The 23,611-nt window shown below is 41.7% G+C and overlaps 2 protein-coding genes across 2 annotated transcripts; both read right to left on the bottom strand.

The window, feature by feature from the left end:
• Positions 1 to 920: 920 nt before the first annotated feature.
• On the bottom strand, positions 921 to 9,914 carry LOC308282811 (uncharacterized protein; the record flags this gene model as incomplete). Its single annotated transcript, XM_080723198.1, has 10 exons — positions 921 to 1,196; positions 1,406 to 1,538; positions 1,691 to 1,857; positions 2,259 to 2,377; positions 2,688 to 4,154; positions 6,441 to 6,711; positions 7,011 to 7,143; positions 7,231 to 7,397; positions 7,547 to 7,665; positions 8,336 to 9,914. The coding sequence occupies 10 exons, from the start codon at positions 9,912 to 9,914 to the stop codon at positions 921 to 923; spliced, it is 4,431 nt and encodes a 1,476-aa protein (XP_080579324.1).
• Positions 9,915 to 11,062: 1,148 nt separating this feature from the next.
• On the bottom strand, positions 11,063 to 23,104 carry LOC308283389 (proteasome activator complex subunit 3-like). The gene is made up of 10 exons (XM_080723818.1): positions 22,949 to 23,104; positions 21,817 to 21,849; positions 21,459 to 21,521; positions 20,736 to 20,840; positions 16,724 to 16,778; positions 15,770 to 15,885; positions 14,140 to 14,208; positions 13,776 to 13,898; positions 13,548 to 13,634; positions 11,063 to 13,106 (listed from the first exon to the last, which is right to left on the bottom strand). The coding sequence occupies exons 1-10, from the start codon at positions 22,988 to 22,990 to the stop codon at positions 13,026 to 13,028; spliced, it is 774 nt and encodes a 257-aa protein (XP_080579944.1). The 5' UTR covers positions 22,991 to 23,104; the 3' UTR covers positions 11,063 to 13,025.
• Between the last annotated feature and the right edge of the window lie 507 nt (positions 23,105 to 23,611).

A 23,611-nucleotide genomic window follows, 5' to 3' on the forward strand; every position in this document is an offset into this window, starting at 1 on the left:
CCCGAATCCTGAATAAAGACTTCAAATAGCTTCCTTGCCTTAATTTTCTCCAAAGTAATTAATAAGCAGTTTGTGGGTAAATCACTTCTCCTGCTGAGGGTTCACAGGTCAGGCCCAGAGCTTCGCCTGCACACAGCTGATGACTTCCAGATGTTCCTACTTTGTTACAAAACCACTGCTCAGAAGGGAATGCTTCATGAGTGTTTTTATTCAGCAGAGACTGGTACCAGTACAAGAATCTCAAAGGGTCATTACTGGGTGCCACTTTAACGTCTGCTGCCTCCAAATGAAGGAGGAATTTAAGTGCACTTGCAGAAAACTACTTATGGTAATGATGGTATAATGATGGTTGTGTGAAAAATATACTGTATGTGATTTTAACACTGATAGTGTGTGTTGAGTTTGGGCCTGTTGTTATAACTGTTGTTATATTGTTTAGCTGAAAATAAGGCATGTTTCAGAGATGGTTTTCTATTGGCAAACATGTGCATCGATTACATTGTATGTACATTTTATGAGGCATTGGCAATCATGGAAAAAGTTTATTCATGTGATTACATCACCAATACAAAATCCAAAGATATCAAATACCACAAGTAGTTTCGGTAGTAAAATCTCACTTATGTTATTAAAGCTTCAGTTACTCTGCGGTGTGTTTAACAGTTATTATAGACTGCAAAAGGCATTTGATACATACAAACATGTACTTTTTTTTCAACACGCACAACAAATCAAAGAAATAATAAAAAAAGAAAAACACAAAAATAACACATCCAGTTGTTTGGTCGCAAAGAAGAGTGATTATCCTGTGTGAAAAAAGTACAAAATCACAAATCGCAACAAAACTTTAAACTATTTATTAACCTATGAAAAATATTGTAAACATACTGCCGTATGTTTCCCTTCAAAACCTCAGCCCCTTAACTATCATCATAATGGAAGCCCTCATAGGTGAAGGGTTCGAGCGCAGGCCTACAGGTCTCTTTATGAAGGCAGGCCATCTTGTTGTTGTCACAGCTCTGCTCGGTGCCGGGGGCGATGTACACCCCGTCAGGAGAATGGATGGACGGGTCCTCGTCAAAGTAGTTGTGGGGGCGCAGGAGGACCCCGCCCCCGTTGCCCACGGTTACCGTGTTGGGGATGTCCTCTGCATGGGGGATGTGGAGGAAGCCAGTGGTTACCCAGGCAACCAGGTCCTGAGAAATGAAAGGCGAAAAAAGAATAGATCAGTGCGTCTCAAATTGGTTTAATTTAAAGTTATAGACCAAAGAGTCCTTTTGAACCCCAACTTTGAGAACCACTGTAATAGATTAACCAAGTGTGAGAAGGTGTTTGTGTGTTTGATATTTTTTTTTCCTCCATACACAAAGCGGTACATCCCATATTCACGTACATACATACACACCTCATTAACAATGCTTTCGTTGTCTTGAATGTACTTGCTGAAGTCGACTGCTGGAGTCCAGATCCCGTTCATATTGTAGAGACTTCCGCTGGTCTGCTCCAAGTCCTTGTGTTTAGTGATGGCTACCTTATACCTGGACACAAGAGGTGGGTGGGGAAAGCCAGAAACAAGAGTCGGATGGAGAGAGAGAGGGGCAGGGGTCACAGGTTTCATGTATAGCATAATCCAAGGGAAAGAGGTTAAGTCTCCCATGGCTTCCTCACGGAACCCTGACTGTCCTCTCACCTAGCCCAGGACATAGACCTCTCCTCAGGCTGGCTCTCTGGCAGGTGGTCCCCGGTGAAGCTGAACACTTGAAGCCGATAGGAGCGCTTGTGTCCCCAGCGGTTGGTCTGGTTGCTGGCAATGTGGAGGTAGCGAGGGGTCTTGGTGTCGTAACGCAGGGCTGCTTCCTACAGTATGAAGTGAGCAGTGTTAGAGGTTATGATATATGATATGATATAGTACTTTATTGTCAGTTTGCACTGAAATCTGTCTTGCGAAACAGCAGCCAAGTATGCAAAACATATATACACACATTTGACAAAACAGGGTTACATACATAAAGATATACAGACAAGAGCAATGTCCATCGCCTGGCCTACCCCTGGTCAAACTCCTGATTGAGCCTTAAAGTTGACTGATGGACAAACAACATTTTTGTCTGACCTTATTGTACGCAGGTTGAAGGAGGAGTTTGAATTCACTAGCATTATTAGGCTAGGATGAGTGGCTAATATTGGCAGTACAGGACACCTTTTTGAGGGACATAATGAAGAACTGATATTTATGATAATGTTAAAAGTGACTGTACCTGTTCTGTGTTGATCTGTTGCTCTACCAGCTGAGGTATCATGGTATAGCGTTCAGGCATCCAGGGCAGAGACACGTTCACAAACTCCATGTCTTTGGTCTGGAACATATTCTTCACTCCTAGTGGAAGATTGAAAGCAAAATGTAGAGACCTTTTCTGGTTATATTTGCCTAGAGTGCCATTTGAACAGAAGCTAATGTATTTGACTGTAAAATATTATAGCAATGCAGTACATGCATGCATGTGAAATAAGGTTGATTAAAATTTGTTTTGTTCAAAGCCCAGATGAGTAACCTACATTTGGCTACACTGCCAACAAAAGCCCTAAGATATTTTCAAAAAAGAAAAAAGGAAATCCCTAGGGGAAACAAAACCAGTGTGTGTCACGGTAACAACACTGTTGATGTGATTGCAGGCATGACTACTCACCTAACACATCCAGATCCACTTTGAAGTTAATGAAGTGGGTATGGATGTTCCCCAGGATGTTTTCTGCCACCTGGTGTCCATATTTATGGCTGCCTTCCACCATGTAGGAAGAGGTGATGTAGCCGGTGGCGTACACCTTGGCCTCCACAGAGCCGCTCTGGTAGAATATGAAATCCCACATGTAGTCATAGTTACCGATGGCTGTGATGGTCCTGAACACAAGAGCACTGTTGGACAACCCTCCATAGCTGTGATAGAATATCTCATTGAAGTGCCTCCTCAGGGGACGCCCCGTGTCGTGCTCAAAGACACAAATAGAATTCTTGAACCGGCGTGGGGCATCATTGTCCACATAGTGGTAGGTGTCAATGTATGTAGCTGAGTATGGGCAGTCAACCCCACGGACCAAGTCATTGGCAAAGCGTCCAATACCAATGCTGGAGTCGAGGAACTTGGTGAGCATCATGTGTGGTGTGTTTGAACCGTAAACAGACATGGCTTCTTGGACACTGAGTTCATAGATGATCCTCTCCCCATTAAAACGTACATCAAAGACTTTCATTCCTGTGAGGACACTCAGACCGAAGGCAAAACTCCAGTCGAGGTACACGACATGGTTGTCCTTTATACTGAAACGTTTTTCCTGAACATGATACTGCTGGGGTCCGACACCTGTGGGTTTCTTCCTGGGTTTGAGAGAGGCGTAATTTGGCATACTTTTGTAGATGATTTTCTCCACTGTCCCTGCTTCGTATTGGTCTTTAAGTTCCTGTACGCTGTTGAAATACTGCCCATTGTACAACACTCTGTCAATGCTCCAAAACTCAGAACTGGTATTCCTGTGGTCAACTAGCACCTCAAACCCCACAGGGTGGACGTAGAAGCCCTCAACATTGCGACAATAGCCCACCCATGTCATCCTGTCCCCTGACTTGACCCCCCTGGGCATGCCCTCATAAAAGCTCAGGTTTGAAGCTGCGCCAGGACCAAAACTCTCACTCATTAGCGTACTGAGTGGGTTAATAACATTGGACAGAAGAAATGGTATTAATACTATGTATTCCCCTGAATGAGTGGGACGCGCTGTGATCGGTAACTCCATTTGGTACCTCTCAGAGGTGACATCCCGATGGTTCGTTGGGTTGGGGAGAGGTCCAACCACGTACTCCTTTATGTAGCCCTTCGTGCCATGAAAAACCACTGCGGTCGCCTCTCTCTCTGGCTTGGGCCCATCAGCATCCAAATACCGCAAGACTTGCGCTTTCTTCGGCAAGGAAAGGTCGATCAGATAGAGGTAATCTTCCGAGGGAGGTGTTAGTGGATCAATCAATATGTTCATCTCAGGGATTTTGGACACATAGTCACGTACCTGGGTGAGCTCTTCCCTTGAGAGGTCAGCGAAGACATGGCTGCGTTCATTGTGCACCCCAGTTGAGATCGGTGGCACCTCTTGCGCAGGGCACTGTGCTGTAGGTTGGGTGTTGAGCCATATCAAGACACAGTTACCGATCAGCGAGGCAGTAAGGATGAAAACCAGGAGATATTTGAGGATTGTGCGAGTTGTTTCTTTGGAGACCATTTCTCCAAAGTGTTTATCGTTGGTGTTGCAGCCAAGACACGATTGAAGTCTGAGTTTGTTAGAAACAAGAAATGTATTTAATTAATCGCTTTGTCACTAAAATAAAGTAAATAAATAAATATGAAACAACATATTTTAACTCTGGACTCACGTGTATGTTAAGTTGACCAGTGCTTTGTTCCTTTGCACTCCCTCTGTCTCCCTCTCAGTTGTCTATGTACCGGTACTGTATCTCAGTAATGAACAATAGGACGGGCTCCCCGTAAATGGATACATGAACACTGAGGATTTTACTGTGTGATAGTATAAAGACCATGGCAGATTGATTCCGGTGGCGGTGACTTCAAACCCTGCCTTTACAACCTGTGTATTGTCTTGTGATAAGATGTGAAGGTTATGGTTAGGCTATATTCCAGGTGGAGGGTTTGACCTTAAGCAAAGTCACATTACAATGGAGTGAAATTATTGTATTACTTTATCTAACTGTTATCAGATATTAGTTAGACTTGAGGTGTTTTATTGTTGGCCTGTTGCAAATATGTCAAAGTTAACCTTGACATATTTATATATGCCTAGTTGTATTCTGGCAGGATCATTACTGTATTATAGGCCATATAAAGATAAGGTCCACTCCTTTGTTATGTGCAAGGAACTTAGCTTTATTGTTTTATCAACTTTAACTTACACATATGAATAGAGAACCCACTAACATAGTTTCTCTCTCTGTTTCACACACACACTTGAGTTATCAAATTCTGCTCGAACCCGACCTATACCCAACCGGACCCGACATTTTCGGGCCGGGCCTAAAATATATATGTTATTAGTCGGGCGGGGACTTAATTTTCAGCCCCGTTTTGAACTCTCACACGCACGCACGCATGGCATACACTCACACACACAGGTACATTACAGTACATTATCTCTCATACAGCTCATCCTGTGAGCAAACAACCACGTTGTCCAGATTCCTAAAACAAAACAAACAAAAAGATATCTTAAAACAAAAACATCCAAGTATCAATGCCTATCACCTTTAGCCTTTCATCCATTACAAACTGGAGAAAGGCCTTAAAATCAGTGATGAGAAATGTCCAATTCCTGGAAAAAACAAGCCAAATGTCATGAACATGAACTTATTGTAGCCATTTCCCAGATCAGGTCGGGCTGCTCACTGACCCTGTACTCTGGCCTCCATGCAGAAAAGAAGCAGGCAGGTGACAAGCGAATCTTTTCACCAGACAGGGATGTCCTAACTAGAAGAAAAGCAGGAATTGTTCAAAGTGAAAGGAATGGGAGTTACATAATTTAATATCCCTGAAATCCAAAGCAGAAACAAAAACACGCCAAAATACAATCCCATCCATGGAAAATAAATAGACGACTCAGCTGCACAACTGTCTTGTGAGTCTTGAGAACAGACTCGACATACTGTACATCATCATGATGACCTCTGTGCTTTTGTGCATGGCAAAGCATAGCTTTAGTTTATTCATGTCATTACCTCACCAATACAAAATCGGCAGATATCAAAGCCATGAAGTAGTTTTTCAGTAATAAAACATCATTTGTGTGTTGTGTTATTTATGCTTCAGTTGTTCTGCAGTCCGTTCAGCAGTTATTAAAGTTTTACAAAAGACATTTGACACAAAGATTTCCTTTTATTTCAACTCGCACAAGGCTGCAAGGTAATAAAACAAAAAAAAAACAATAACAAAAGTCACAAAGAAGAGTGATTATGAAGCTTTAGCGTGCAGGACACATAGGCTGCCGCTTAGCTGCCTCCTCCACTCCAGCCTCCACCTTTTGATCAGAGTCTGGCAGAGGCTCAAATACTTGTGACTTATGTCTGCTGATTAAAGCTAATGTGTCAATGTATTACTGTACTATTGTACTGCTATTGTAACCCTATGGGGGTTTTGCTTAACGTTCCCTGAGTTTGCATAGCAAGACAAAATTCAGGGAACATCTCAGAGCGCAAAGCCCTTTAAGTTTAACTGCATTCCATTTGTTGCAATAAGTGGTTCAATCTATTTTGACGTGAGTGTTCCTGACTAAAATAGATTCTGTGTGAAAAAGGGTACAAAATCGTGTAAAATGTTCACCCATTTATTAACCTATGAAAAGTATTGTAAACATACGTATGTTTTCCTTCAAAACCCCAGCCCCTTAACTATCATCATAATGGAAGCCCTCATAGGTGAAGGGTTCGAGCGCAGGCCTACAGGATTCTTTATGAAGGCAGGCCATCTTGTTGTTGTCACAGCTCTGCTCGGTGCCGGGGGCGATGTACACCCCGTCAGGAGAATGGATGGACGGGTCCTCGTCAAAGTAGTTGTGGGGGCGCAGGATAACCCCGCCCCCGTTGCCCACGGTTACCGTGTTGGGGATGTCTTCTGCATGGGGGATGTGGAGGAAGCCAGTGGTTACCCAGGCAACCAGGTCCTGAGAAATGAAAGGGGTATAGATCAGTGGTTTGCAAACTTTTCTATTTCAAGGACTTTCATGAATCTCAGAGTTACAGATCTATAAGGGTTAATTTAGAACCCCAACCCCCAACTTTTCAACTTTGAGAATGTGTTTGTGTGTTTGATAATGTTTGGTGACAACAAATTATGTTTTTTTTCCCCTAAAATCTCTGAACATGCACACACTCTTTAGTGTGCAGGTCATTCGATGAATTATTTGCCCCACTGATTGCTTCAAAACACACATCACATACACACCTATGTAGATATACACACCTCATTATCAATGCTTTCGTTGTCTTGAATGTACTTGCTGAAGTCAACTGCTGGAATCCACATGTCGTTCTGATTGTAAAGACTGCCACAGGTCTGCTCCAAGTCCTTATGTTTAGTGATGGCTACCTTATACCTGGACAAGAGTCATGTATAACATAAGTCAAAGGAAAGAAGTTAAGTCTCCCATGGCTTCCTCAAGGAACCCTGACTGTCCTCTCACCTAGCCCAGGACATAGACCTCTCCTCAGGCTGGCTCTCTGGCAGGTGGTCCCCGGTGAAGCTGAACACTTGAAGCCGATAGGAGCGCTTGTGTCCCCAGCGGTTGGTCTGGTTGCTGGCAATGTGGAGGTAGCGAGGGGTCTTTGTGTCATAACGCAGGGCTGCTTCCTATGAAGTGAGCAGTGTTAGAGGTTGAAGGAGGAATTCACTAGCACTATAGGCTATAGGTTGAGTGGCTAATATTGGCATTGCAGGGCATCTTTATAAGGGACATAATGAAGAACTGATATTTATGATAATGTTAAAAGTGACTGTACCTGTTCTGTGTTGATCTGTTGCTCTACCAGCTGAGGTATCATGGCATAGCGTTCAGGCATCCAGGGCAGAGACACGTTCACAAACTCCATGTCTTTGGTCTGGAACACATTCTTCACTCCTAGTGGAAGAAAGCAAGCAAAATGCACACAGGCACAGGAACATTAACACATAACTACTGTGAATATTTAAAAAGTCAAATTAAATAAATTCAAATCAAATCAACAAATGTTTAAAAAAAAAAGCCCAGTGGTCACTTGTGGCACGAGGCTACTTCCTAAAATGTATTATTTATGGCCCGCCAGTATAGCAGGCCATAAACAAGCGTTTTGAAATGAACTTTTGCACATTGTACCTTGTGTTGTCTCATTCTCAAGATATTTAAGGGCAATTTTCTTTTTCTTTTGAAGAGACCTTTTCACATCTGTTTAAATTTGCCTAGACTGAAAAAGAAATTGCTGAAAAACGAATCACAGCACAGATGTGTGAATTACATTTGGCTACATTGCAAAAGACTATGACAAGATGTGTGTAGTGTAATGCAATGCATTTCTATACAACTTTGTTAGGGTCCAATTGCACAGTATTACAGGAGATGCCATAGGCCCTAAGCCTAAGGTATTTTCATATTTTCAAATATAGCCCAATTTAAAAAAGAAAATTGGACAACCCTGGAGTAAACAAATATACAAAACTCTCACCAGTGTGTGTCACTGTAACTGTAACAGTGACACACATTGACACTGCAACAACACTGTTGATGTGATTGCAGGCATGACTAGACTACTCACCTAACACATCCAGATCCACTTTGAAGTTAATGAAGTGGGTATGGATAATCCCCAGGACATTCTTCGCCACCTGATGTCCATATTTATGGCTGCCTTCCACCATGTAGGAAGAAGAGATGTAGCCGGTGGCGTGCACCTTGGCCTCCACAGAGCCACTCTGGTAGAAGATGAAATCCCACATGTAGTCATAGTTACCGATGGCTGTGATGGTCCTGAACACAAGAGCACTGTTGGACAACCCTCCATAACTGTAATAGAATATCTCATTGAAGTGCCTCCTCAGGGGACGCCCCGTGTCGTGCTCAAAGACACAAATAGAATTTTTGACCCGGCGTGGGGCATCATTGTCCACGTAGTGGTAGGTGTCAATGTATGTAGCTGAGTATGGGCAGTCAACCCCACGGACCAAGTCATTGGCAAAGCGTCCAATGCCCATGCTGGCGTCAAGGTACTTGGTGAGCATCATGTGCGCTGTGTTTGAGCCGTAAACGGACATGGCTTCTTGGACACTGAGTTCATAGATGATCCTCTCCCCTTTAAAACGTACATCAAAAACTTTCATTCCCGTGAGGACACTCAGACCGAAGGCAAAGCTCCAGTCGAGGTACACAACATGGTTGCCCTTTATACTGAAGCGTTTTTCCTGAGCATGATACTGTTGGGGTCCGACACCGGTGGGTTTCTTCCTGGGTTTGAGAGAGCCGTAATCTGGTGTGTTTTTGAAGATGATTTTCTTCACTGTTCCTGCCTCGTATTGGTCTTTAAGTTCCTGTACGCTGTTGAAATACTGCCCATTGTATACAACTTTGTCAATGCGCCAAAACTTAGCACTGGTATTCCTGTGGTCAACTAGCAGCTCTAACCCCACAGGGTGGAGGTAGAACCCCTCGGCTTTGCGACAAAAGCTCAACCATGTCATCCTGTCCCCTGACTTGACCCCCCTGGGCATGGCTTCATGAAAGTACGGGTCTAAACCAAAATCAGGACCAAAACTCTCATTCACTAGCTTTCTGAGCGGGATAAGCACACTGACTTGAACAAATGGTAATAATAGCATGTATTCCCCTGTATGTGTGGGACGGGCTGTGATCGGTATCTCCATTTGGTACCTCTCAGAGGTGACATCCCGATGGTACGTTGGGTTGGGGAGAGGTCCAACCACGTACTCCTTTACGTAGCCCTTCGTGCCATGGAAAACCACTGCGGTCGCCTCTCTCTCTGGCTTGGGCCCATCAGCATCCAAATACTGCAAGACTTGCCCTTTCTTTGGCAAGGACAGTTCGATGAGGTAGAGGTAATCCTTCCAGGGAGGTGTTACTGGTGAAATCTGTATGTCCATCCCAGGGATTCTGGACACATAGTCACGCACCTGGGTGAGCTCTTCCTTTGAGAGGTCAGCGAAGACATGGCTGCGTTCATTGTGCACCCCAGGTGAGATTGGTGGCACCTGGTGTGTGGGGCATGGTGCCGTACGTTGGGTGTTGAGCCATATCAAGACACAGTTACTGATCAGCGAGGCAGTAACGATTAAAGCCAGGAGATATTTGAGGATTGCGCGAGTTGTATCTCTGGAGACCATCTCTCTGGTGAGAGAGGAGGATGATAGACAAGCAGTGTTTGTCGATGATGTTGCAGCCAAGACACAATTGAAATCTGTTTGTTAGTTAAAAGAAATTAATTTAATTTGTGCTTTTGTCAGTAACAAATAGATTAAAATAAATATTAAACAATATGTTTTAATTCTGGACTCACGTGTATGCTAAGTTGACCCAAGCCGAAATTCCACCGGTTCCTTCTTCCTTGTCACACTCTCAGTTGTGTCCCAGCAATGAATAACAGGACAGGCTCTATACACTGCAAAGTCCCCAGTATTCATTTAAATCTGAGAGTATACACATGTTCATTCTCAGAGTTACAAATGGAAAAATAAACACTGAGGATTTTACTGTGTGAAAGCCATGTGCAGATTGATTCTGGTGACCTCAACCCCTGTCTTTACAACCTGTGTCTTGTGTGATAAGATGTGAAGTTATGGTTAGGCTATTTTTCAGGTGCAGGGTTTGACCTTAAGCAAACACAAATTACAATGCGAGTGCAATCCTTGTACGTGTATTACTTTATTACTAAGTGTATTATTACTACAAATGTTATCAGATGACTGAAATGTTTTACTGCTGCCCTGTTATGAAGGTGTCAAGTTAGCCATGGTCGTATACCCAGTTGTGTTCTTGCAGGATCATTACAGTATTGTAGGCCATAGACAATGCAAAGTCCACTCTGTGCAAGGGTATTTGCCTAGTGGAGGGAGTAAACATTTAGAAAAAGAAAAATGGTCTCATTAGACCCATTATACATAATATAGTTGGTCAATCACTACTGGTTATTACTCTGTTAAACCAATAAACATTACAAGGGACAATTAATACTATTCACTCTTCCCGTGTAATAGAATGCTAGAGTTTCGACTGTAGTTCTAAACTCACGTGTTAGGGCCGACACGATTCTAAAAAGGTCTACTAAATCCTATAGGGTTTTTGAAAAACACGTTTCCATGTCAGTGGTTCTCAAACCTTTTCATGTCAAGGACCCCTAGATCCCCATCTCAAAATATTGACGCCCCCCCAGAAGAAAATATTTGAGTTACAAATTCTCACTTTAAAAAGGATTTGCACAAATAAATACAAGAATTCATGGTCAATTAATATTTCCAAAATAAGTTTTATTAAGTAAAATAATCATTCTTAAAATAAAAAAGATGGGGACAAAACAAAATTAAGAGAATGTGTACAATACACCATTTGAAACAAGTGTTTCCTCTTCAAATAATGTCTTCCTTTTCTCCCCATTTGATATTCAGATGATCCTTTGGCAATGGGAAGACAATACACCTTACAAATACTGTACGAAAGTATTTTCTTTTGGAATAAAATAAAGTTTCATAAACCGACCTCGTTTTCTGACTTGACAAAGTGCAGAGCTGTTGAAAACTTGCAATTCATATTCACCATTCTCATAACTGAGTGTGGGGGGGGGGGGGGGGGAGCATTTATATGGTTAATCTGTTTGTAGGCAGAGTTGTACCTTAAGACCATAGAACCGTCTGAATATCAGTTAAGAAGTCAAGGAATGTTGGAATTACCACTGAAAACACATGAGTTCATGTAACTTTGCACCTCCTAACTGGTGTCTATTTTGCCCACAACAAACTGGCAAAAGAAAAGGCCAATACAATTGAAGTGCCATTACCTGTGCACTGCTGGTTCCATTTGGTGGCATATATGTCTACTATACTAACAGAATTAAGCGCTAATGAAAAACAACCAGACTTTCACTCCCGCACACAATAGAGAAGTCACTAACATAGTCCCTCTGCCCCTCACACGTGCACACGTGCACACACACACACACACACACACACACACACGCACACACGCGCACACACACACACACGCGCACACACTCTACATGTTTCCCTCCAGCATCTCAAAGACATAAGAAAAAATACCTTAAAACAAAAACATCCAAGTGTCAATGCCTATCAAGGCACCTTTAGCCTTTCATCCATTACAAACTGGAGAAAGACCTTAAAAAACAACTACGAGAATGTCCCAGAATAATCAAATTCCTGGAGAGAAAAAAAAAACAAGGGAAAAACAAGCCAAAGTGTCATGGCAACAATGATCTCACGTCATGTGAACTCATTGTTGTCATGGAAGCTGTCAATTCATAGTTCCAGATCAGGTCGGGCTGCTCACCGACCCTGTGCTCTGTCCTCCATGCAGAGGAAGCAGGCAGGTGACAAGAGAACCTTTTCAAAAGACAGGGATGTCCTAACTAGAAGAAAAACTGGAATTCTTCAACGTGAAATGAATGGGAGTACAACCCCAAAATCCACATCAAAAGAAACAAAAACAAACAAAAAACAACAAACTCATCCATGGAAACATTATGGGTTTGGGAAGAAAGCGATGACTCAGCTGTACAACTCTCTTGCTCACTTTTTTGGTGGGAAATGCATAGCTTCCCTGCACGTTGATGCCCAGCCTGTTGCAGGGGTTATGGATGCAAGTGCCCCATCATGGTCGTACCCCGACACCATAACGTTCAGTTGGCTAAGAGTGAGGTGAACGAAAGGTCTGCATTTACCGACATCCATATCTGCTAAAGTGGCCACTATGGCTATGTACATCTACACAGTAAAATCCTTAAACTCAAGAGACACAATTTGTAATTTTCCAGTAGCCGTAGCAATGTTTAGACAGACCAAACATGGCGACTTTGACGGCTTTAAAAAGCTTTTTGATTTAACACTCCCATGAGGAGTCACAACTCTATTTAGCCTAGGAATAGTGCAGACGGTGTGAGTTGAGTGTGAGAGACCAGGGTTAAATAATAATGTAACTAGTCTTAGATGTCAGATGGGTGGAGTTCAACACATACAAATAACACAGTGAGAGCAAGAAGGTTTAGATAATCCAGGTGAGTTTTTCAGGACACTTAAGGATACTTTCGAATGAGTGACGATTTGTCTGGAACTGAATGTGGATATGGTCTGATCTGGATTGTCACAGCTGTAATACAGCAGTGCAGTGTATATATGGTTCACGAAAACTGCTGAAAAATACATTTAAGGGGTCCCTTAATTCAAAATGTAATCCAGGCCTCCTGTCTACTAAGGCACACAGATGTGTTAGTAAAGAGCTTCTGAGTTGCAGCTTCGTGGTTTCTTAATCTTCTCAATGTTCTTCAGAATCATGTCGTGAAGTGTCACCTGAAAATGAGAGGAAAACTACATTTATTAACATCGTCCAAAGAGCAAAGACATTTCTTCACCAATACATCATACAGTCAATTGTCAATAACGTCAATTGGTGTCTACTGCATTTAGGATATTTTGAAAAATTGTTCACTTGTAAACTAAGTAAGCCTCGTTCCCAGCCTTTTCTCATTTCTGAATTCACAGAGAATGTAAACAGACTTGTGAAGCTAAAACCTCCGGCTTCCAACAAATTCCAGTACTTCCGTTTAGACACTCAAATGGCTAGGTCTTGCCCAGCATGTCAGCTAGAGACATACTGGCAACAAACACTTTCAGCTAACATCCTATCAATCTGTAAACGAATTTAGTTAACCAACAGATCTTTTTCTTCCCCTGCCAATTGTCAAGGTTGTTCACACTTTCAGCATGTCAAGCTGGTCACTTAACACTCACATATTGGTTCCTGAGCTCCGAGACGATGATCTTCAGACTGATGTACTCCTTCTCATCAATCTCTGTTACGGTCATCCTGTAGTCCTCCTGAGAGACCGGGAGAAAGCAGAACATGGATAACGTAACCTCTGGAACGTTATCATGCCTATTCTGGGGTGTAGTGTCTAGCACAACTCATCACATGTGGGTGCATTGCTATCTTGATGACCAGCTGGACACACAACTCACCACATGGGGGTATTTGGCTATCTTTGAGACCAGCTTAGCTCTGGTGATGTAGTATCTGGAGATCTGATCGAGATAAGACGCTGCATCTCCTTCAACCTGCCTCAGCTCTGCTACAGTCTCCTCCTAAACACACACACATGCAAACATAGAAAGTGATCGTGTTTAAATTAATCTCCATTTTTTGATTATTGTCCTGCAAGGGAATTATGTTGGCAGATGATCTTAGTTATGGATTTACTTTTGTTTTTCATTTTCAATGCAAGCCAATTGAAATGACTTGCAAATGCTGCACCCTAGTGTCAAGTAAATGTTACTTGACACAAATGTTATGTTATGTTGTATGAATGTATGAACAAATACTGACCTGTATGGAGACTCCAAAGTTGTTTCCATCTTCAATTCTGGGAATGAGAAGCAAGACCCACATCTTCACCTGGAAGACAAAGGTGAGGATTAGATCACACTGTAGACCGACAGGTACAGATGAGGATTGTATTACACTTAAAACAGACAAACAGACAACAAACACACAGATGATTAGATTATATCACAATGTAGACTTATCACACACAATGTGAAAGGAATATACGATCTCAGCTTCAGGGACTGAAGACAAGTAAAAAGACCTCTACTTTATATATCAAAGAGAAATGGGAAGCAGGATTTGGGATGCAGATTGATGAAAAGGACTGGTACAATATTTGTAAGACAATGCACGGCCACAAGTTCTAGAGTGTGGAAGGAGTTTTGCTGGAAGAACGCTATTACAGTAGATACTTTACCTTTAAATCCAAAGATCAGAGGAAAAGTCGCAGCAGAGCAACAACCATGCTGGAGACTGTGTGGAAACATGGACGCTGGCCACGAACATATATTTTGGAACTGTCCAAAAATTGACAAATATTGGGATGAAGTGTGGTCAGTAATAAAAGAGATATTGGGTTCCCCTGTCGGCCTTGACTTCTAGCTGTCGCTGTTTCACTTGTCTTGAAGTTTCTTGACTGGTGCTGAAATGTGCTCAGTGAATCTAGTTCCGATCTGGGTCGGGTGCCTGCCTTCTCCATTCTGAGGGGGTCGTGGGGGGGCTGGGGATTGGTTGCTTCGCTCATCATGTATTAATCTTATTGTCTGAGCTTGTTATGTTTATTCTTTTGTTTTTGTTGTTCCAGTTTGTTTGTCTCTTTTTCCTTTTCTTGTATAGTGTTGTGTGTTGTTGTCCAAATAATTTATGTTTGAAAATGTAATAAACATATTATTCAAAAATAAATAAAAGAGATATTGAAATATGAAATACCAAGACAAGTGTGGTATTGTATTTAGGAAACTTGACGCAGGAAAACACACATGGTGACGAAAGATATCTGGGCAAGGGGCTTCTAGCAGCCAGCAAAAGAACAATAACTAGATTGTGGTATAGAAGTGACTCCCCAACTTGTGAGCAGTGGCTGCGCATTGTGGAGGAAACGTATGTAATGGAGAGATTTACACATAGACTCAGGCTACAGGAAGAGTCGTTTCTTGAAAAATGGGAGAAATGGACTGAATACATGACCCGGAAGAATGACACCACAGAGGATTGATATGGACTGTAATATGATGATGAAAATTATGTAAAATGTTGACCCTGTAAATGCGACAAAATAAAAATTAATTTAAAAAAATAAAAAAATAAAAGAATATACAAGCAGGCATTGTAACCCTTTCAATAGCTGAAGTTATCCTTAAGTCATGTTGTGTATTCCTTTTTTATTATTATTATTACCAACTTATTTTACTGTCCATTATAGCACTGATGAATAACCTCTTTTGGGTGAGCTTGGGTGGCTTTCTTAGTTTGTATACATGTATACAATTGGAAATATAAATAAAATTACTTTTGATTAAAAGAAAGGTCACTTATTGTGCACACTCGTGTGTGTGTGTGTGTGTGTGTGTGTGTGTGTGTGTGTGTGTGTGTGTGTGTGTGTGTGTGTGTGTGTGTGTCTAGAACTCACTGTGTTACATTTCTCGATGAGTGTTCTGATCTCTGGTTTGACTCTTTCTATCAGGGCCACCAGCTGTGCATTGCTTTTCATCATCCCCTCTGGCATCACCAGCACTTTGGTTCCATCTAGAACCCCCAACACAACCACCACAGTCCCCACTTAGTAATGATTCTGTTCAGATATTGCATGGAAAAATGGATCTAAAAAATTCATACATCATTCAATCATAAACAAACGCAGTCAAAGCGGACTCAGTCGATATAAGAATAAGCAATTCCTAAGACTCAATGATGGTAAAGTGTAATGGCCAATTCATGTTAGATTACTATTGACAGATGTATAGTACTCTAGCACTACAGAAATGGAAGGTCACCCATATCAGTGTAACACGAGCACTGCCACTGCCAGCATGCAAAAACTGTCCAAAAAAAACCATATTGCCATCATTTGTTTGCCATGCAATGAATAGAATTGGGACACAGAAGCAACAGATAAAGATGATAGACAACATTTTGACTTCTAAACAAGATGGTGCATCTCAAGAGGTTATTCCCAATAAAATAATTGCATCTTTAAATCATGCAGAGGTAGCTACAGTTGTATGCAACCCAGGATTCTAAAAAAGTTGACTAAAAGGACGTTGATTATTAGTTGCTGCATAGGTCTAAAGGCCCATTCCCACTGGGCCAGATAACAGATATCTGGAGATATTTCTCCAGATATTTTTCAATGCAAAGTGGATGGTAGATACAGATAAAAAAAACATTTGCCACAGATAAAAGTATCTGTGGCAAATATCTGTGGTATATATTTTTTTTATCTGTATCTACCATCCACTTTGCATTGAAAAATATCTGGAGAAATATCTCCAGATATCTGTTATCTGGCCCAGTGGGAATGGGCCTTAAGGGTGACCAACAGAATATACAATTTTGCTACGCATTCTCCAGGTTTTTCCATTACCTTGGCAATTTTCATCACCCAATCCATCTTCCAGTTTCCTCTTTTTGGCATTCTGCTGTGGAGATCAGATACAAGACAAGTCAAGTTAAAAATGTTGCCATAAGAAAGAGGTGATGGGGAAAGTACAGTTCAATAGAACAGAGCTACATGTACAGACTAAGCAAATGGAATAGAACTTTCAGGGCACAGAAAACCAAGATAAACCCAACTGTATTTTTAAGGTCATCTCTCTCTCCAGCAGTGCTGCTGCAGAGGAAACACTCATCAGCCTCACTTCCTGATAACACGGCAGGGACTCAGTGAACCGTACTGTTTATACTTCATTATTCTCTGAAACCCGGTGGCAACATACCACTGTCAAGAGATGTGAGTGTCTTTAACCCATTTAGGCCTAGCATTATGGAATGCTTTAACTATTGAAAAATAGCAGATATACAAGCTCACAGCGCGGCACCGAGTGCCGCGCTGCGAGCTTGTAGATCTGCTGTTTTTGGAAAAAGTCGTGAAAATGTGTGCAAATCTTTGAATATGTGTATTTTCAAAGCAAACGTTTGTAACTCAACTTTTGCTTCTGGGTGGTCCCTGGAACTAAATATTTTGAGATGGGGGTCCGTGGCCAAATAAATATCATTTTGGGGGTCCTTCACATGAAAAGGTTTGAGAACCACTGCCATAGTAGTGTCTCAAGAACAGACTAACTGAGCTCCATTTAAAGGACCAGATCACCTCTGGGACAACCAGATCTTATTTTATTGTTGTGTGGGACACGATCAACACAATCCTGAGTTATTTTTTGGTTTCAATCTGTGTTTTTAGATATTTTAGTATTTCAGCCGATTTCAGCATGCTACAACTGGTCATATGATGCAAAATGCATCATATGACCAGTTGTAGCATGCTGAAATACTAGCATATCTAAAAACACAGATTGAACACAAAAAATAATTCAGGATTGTGTTGATCGTGTCCCACTGACACAACAATAAAATAAGATCTGGTTGTCCCAGAGGTGACCTGGTCCTTTAAGTGAAAGGGACCTTTTCTTTGACGATGGCTAGCCAGATTGCTGATATAGAAACATGGGTTTTTCAAAAAAATCTTAGAAGGATTCAAAAGACACTTATAGAATCGGGTCAAAATTCTAATTTTCACAATGTTTCAAAAATAGCAGATCTACAAGCTTGCAGCGCGGCACTCGGTGCCGTGCTGTGAGCTTGTATATCTGCTATTTTTCAATAGTTAAAGCATAAAATAATGATACACAAAATGTGTACCCGTTCTAAATGGGTTAACAATGTATTTATATGAAGGTTTAGTTGAGGTTATTCAACAGCATGAGTTTAACAATGTATTTATATGAAGGTTGAGTTGAGGTTATTCAAACAGCATGAGTTACAGAGTCCAACCCAGACCACGAATGAACGAACAGGGTTGTTTTTCATCCCCACAGAGCAAGGGGGAAATGGAAGTCAGGAATCTAACTAATGAGCCAGATCATGGTTAAAAAAAGAAAAAAGTAAAGGAAAGTAAGTAAAATCAAATTCTTGGCCTGAGACCTGCCGTTATGAGTGCTTCAGTACATACTGTACAGTGGTTCTGAACCTGTGCACTTAGAGCCCACTGGTGGGCTGCGACTGTATTGCAATTTGCAAGTTAATTTATAGTCCCCCCAGGAATCTGCGATTCAGCGATCGTGGAAATTATCACAGATCTCTCAGCTGTCCGTGGATTTCTCTGCCGTCCGCGGAATAACAGTCGTGAGTGCAGGGGGCCGGCAGGACGGCGCCTGAGTGGCACGGCAGTAAAAACTGACAGACATTATATCGGTTTATACTACTATAAAATTATAAAACGATTTGTACAATAAATTAATTGTAGCTATTTCATGAAGGATTTTACTTGATTGATTGAATCTATTTTTGCTTGATAACTGGTAATTTTAGGTTGTTTTTTAATTCCCGCATTATAAACTATCAAGCCGCGGAATCAAGAATTGTTCTCCACAGAATCAGGATTGTTCTCAGCAGAATCAGGATTGTTCTCTACAGAATCAGGATTGTTCTCTGTGGTATCAATACTTTTTCTCTGCAGATTCCTGGGGGGACTAACTATAGACTAAACCATGTCAGTACACTATAAAGTAGACTACAGATAAACTCATCATGTCCAGCAGACACTAGACTACAGACTAACCATACTAGTAGTAAGACGCCTCAGGGCAACAAGCGCGCGCCATGTCTTGGCCATCTGGCCAGTGATGTACAGTATATCTGACCAGTTACCCCTATATGGAGACCCCTGGTACCCATATATGGAGATCCATGTACTCTATGGAGATATGCAGTGAGAGCCCAAATATGCTTACTCAGTTATTCGTTATGTGAAGGTCCTATGATGTCTATGACATCTGACATCATACATACCCATACATTGCCCATACATGAAGATCCCTGTCTGTAGAACCAGCCAGACAGATATGGGCTGTCTTGGCAATGGATTCTGTTAGTGTGGTATGTGGCCGATGTGGCCTCCATATATGGGCATTCCCATATGAAGTCCTGTTAGATATGGGCTTAATGTTGATGACATCAGGGAACTCCATATATAGGCATAAAAGGGTTTCTGTTAGTGTGGTTCCCCTGACATCACAGTGATGTCAGAGTGGCAAACCTGTCCAGATAAGTCAGCATGTGCCGTTTTCACAATTTGATCGCCCTTCGGTCGCAATCAAATAGACTACAAACTCTCCATGTCCAATTGACAAACAGACTAGACTCCCCATGTCCAAATCGATAAAAATAATTTGATTAAAAAATAATAATAATAGATTCCTATTTTGGGCAAGTCAATATACAGTATGTGAACATTTTCAAAACATTTCATATCTACAAGATCACGACACATTGTGCTGATCTGATATTTTCACTATTTTTCCATTGTATAAATAGTGTTCTTCTGAATGAAGACTCAGTCAGTAGCAAAAAGGACTTCCTGACAAGGAAAGGACAGGCCTGGAGTGCTTGCAATAAGTTGCTACATCTTATATGGCAGTCACATCTCAAGAGCTACCAAAAAAGTATCCTGTTGTATGGTGCTGAAACATGGACAATGAATAAGGAGTTTCTGGATCGTCTTGACGGAACATACACGACTCCTCATGCGTGACTAGAACCTTTCATGGAGGAACCATCCAGCTCAGATTTATGGAGACATCCCTCCCATCTCAGTTGTGGTGGCACAAAGCAGACTCCGCTTTGCAGGACACTGTCACAGAGCAAAGGACCAAGTCATCTGGGATATTCTTTTGTGGAGAATACCCTGCCCATCAAGGGGAACTAGACCACTCACATTTCCAGATATTCTGAGTAGAGACACAGTACTGACTGTGAATGAACTTGGTGTGGCAATGAGCTAGCCTGCTTCCAGACCATAGACCCCGCCCACTCTCAGAGTGGACTCTTTCTCTGGTCTGGAGCCGAGTACATGAATCAGCATTTATTTTCGGCCCGTCCAATGAGCGTGGGGGGTGGGGGTGGGTCTAACGAATATCCAATCCGCGCAGCAGTTGAAATGATTCAAACGAAGTTCACACACACAGGCAGGCTGAGGAAGGCACACACACACGCGCGCGCTGATTTCACCAAGCTGTTAATGTTGATTACATGTTTCTGGTCGCAGTTCTGTGTGGAAGCAGTCACTGGCACAGACAGAGACACACACAATCACACACACACTCCACGACCCATCCACCGTGCGTCTCGATCACCGTGCACGCGAGTGAGCAACAGAGACCAATGGAAGCAGCTTGTGTCGCAGATCTCGAGGGCACTCGAATGATGATGATAAATAGTGTTAAAAAATGTATAAAATGAGGGCTTAAGTGGATATTCGATTTGTTGCTACTGTATTTAAAAAAAACATGCCTTTGAATTATTTGATTAATCAAAAAATGTATTGATAAAATAATCGCTATGAAAATAATAGTGGTTGCAGGCTTAATACAGAGACTCACCAAGTCCAAACCGTCATGACTGTTAGTGAAGAGGATGGGCTCTGGGACTTTAAAGTTGATCTCTGCATGGATCTCCTTCAGGTCAGTCACATTCAGAATGGGTTCCTGAAGAGAGGAAAGAGTCATGACAACTAGTTGTGTTTTAATTCTCATCATGGTTCTCTCTTTTTCTTATTTTATATATTTCTTTTAACTGAGAATCTTCATTTCTCAGCTATTCACACATCATATATGGCTCCTTTCTATCGTGGTCACTCGTTCATGTTTAGTTTCTTGACAAAAATGTTAACCTAACTTAGACAGATGCCAGCTTCATTGTTTACTTGGTGTCATATAGTTTCAATGTACAGATTGTTATTTAGACAGCATATTGTTTAGAGTAGACAGATAGGTTCATAGATTTACCTGGTATCCTATAGTTTCTTTAGGCACTACACTGCTCTCTACATTTTATGCATGTGATAATTGCCCTTTGTTTATTGTACATAGCTCTGGATAAGGAGTGCCTGGCTCCATGCACGCTCTCTCACTTTCATCCCTGATGATGATATGCATTTGGGGTCTGGCCTGTGTTTGAATAAGTATAGTTTTGAAGAAGAAAAGCTCCAGCACAAGCACTAGTTCAAGATAGGTACACTGTACCTCTCGTTGAGTGTTTGCGGCAACATTGTCTGACATAACGTGAACGAAGGCAAAGATTCCTAAAATGACCACTACTCTTACCTTCAGGAAGTCATCCAACTCCAGAAGCTTCTGGGGAAAGTAACTTGAGACCAGGTGCTCAGCCTAGAAAACATGAAATGATCAAATGATGAGTCGTGATAAAAGTTACTGCTTAACTTTGATGACAGCAAAAGTACTAGTTTCCAATACATCTAGTTTCCAGGTAAGACATCCATTAGCATTAACAATACAAAAGGAAACTTTCTCATATTGAGTTCATCAAACATATTCTGCGTAATGTGTTCCCAAAATGTTCCCTTTCCCAATGAGTTTGTTATTCAGAAGTATATTTTATTATTATAAATGTCATATCACATCACTTAAGTCATGTTCCCCAGCACATGCTAGTGACACTTACCTCACTGGTGATCTGGGCCCTAAATGCATCCACCTGTCAAGAGATTAAAATGCCAGTTACTTATTTAAATGCCAGTACTCCACAACACACAAGACTGTCAATTAGCTATCATACCACATTCAGCTTCCCTGTTGCTTGTGGACTAACTCAGGAGAAAAAAGGCGTTAAGGGAACACAACATTCATGGGCCAAGGCTTTAGGATGTTCACTCTGAAAATAATCATCGAAAATACATCAAACTTAGAAATCTAACGGCCACTGAAGCACCTAGGGAACAAATTGTACGGAGGTCCCTTTTATAACCATTTTCGACATGCAAACTAACAGAACAGGTCGATCCAACAGCAACTAGGCACTGTAAGAGAAACCAAACAGAATATCTCTCCAAAGTAACACAAGACACTTTCTCCAGATATAAATCCTCCATCTGTACGTCTGAGTGTACGGGGGTCTTCATTCATTGATGTCTACACTCAGGAGTGAAGTGAAAACTGAGTGTTTAGTGTGGTGGTTCTCAATGTGGGTTCCGGTGACCACCAGGGGTCCTTGAGAGGATTCCAGGGGGTCCCACCCAGATGAATGATAGATAAGAACCATAGGGACCCTTATGTGGCTGTAACTCAGAGTGTGTGCAAATGGAACCAAATGGACCCGTCTCAGAGTTATGGTGGTCCGTGGTCTAATGCAGGGGTTCTTAATAAAGTGGGGTCTGGGACCCCCAGTGCCCTTATATATATTAGATATTTTCCACGAAAAAAGAGAACGCATGAATATCTTTGACAATGACATTTTTAACACCACAAATCTTGTATGGGGTCCTTGGCCCAAATATGTTCAGATGGGGCTCTGCGGTCGAATACTCATTACTTTAGGGGTCCTTGAAGAAAAAGTGAGGCCCACTGGTGCCTGTGTACAAACTGTGTCAGTCACAATTTTACAAAGTATTAGTCTAGTATCATAGCCAAACTAGCCTCCAGTAGCCCGTCAGGATTCATAATTAATACAATGTATAGAAGACGAGGAGATGAATGAAGAGTTAAATGGGCGACAGATGAGATGGGGGAAGCCCACACACACATGAGGCCGTGGCTTCTCTATCATCCTCACATAAAGGTTGAAACAACAGACTTACCTTTGTTTTGAGCTCATTATCTACCTTCAAAAGTTTTGACATGGTCTGGGGTCGAGTCGGGATACACGAGCAGGTGATAAAATGTGTTGTTTGTATTATAAAAAGTGTCACAAGTCTTGCTAAAGTCACACAAACCACACTATGCTGCACCGACCGCTTCCCAAATCAAGCTGTGACGCTGAAATAAAGCGACAGGCGGAAAAGACCCACGTGGACTGGGCGCGCTTGTTTTGCATGTTGTTTTGTCACCCCCGAGTGGGGGGTTCGTTCGGTTCGTGCGCCTCCCTTATCTGATTACCCCATATGGGGTGCACCCACCACCACACCATATTTTTGGCGGCGAACCCCCATCTGAAAATAGTTTTGTGCCAGGTACTCATATTCAAGATTTGTGTATTAAAAAAAGAAAAAATAATCAGATCAGATCTACCACAATCTCACTTGTTACAAGTTACTAGTTACCGGTACTTTTATTGCCACACAACCAGGTTGGTGGTATTTAGTTTCAGTGCAGAAATGTGTGAGCTTGCAGATCGGCTATTTTCATATAGGATTAAATAAAAGTGGTAAAACAGGTTTTGATGCTATATTAAAAAAAAGAAGAAAAAAAACACAGAACCACTGATACCACTCTCTGTTTATGTATTTAATAAAAAATCCAAT

This window comes from Nannobrachium achirus, assembly GCF_963921795.1.
Source record: "Nannobrachium achirus genome assembly, chromosome: 4".
NCBI lineage: Eukaryota > Metazoa > Chordata > Actinopteri > Myctophiformes > Myctophidae > Nannobrachium > Nannobrachium achirus.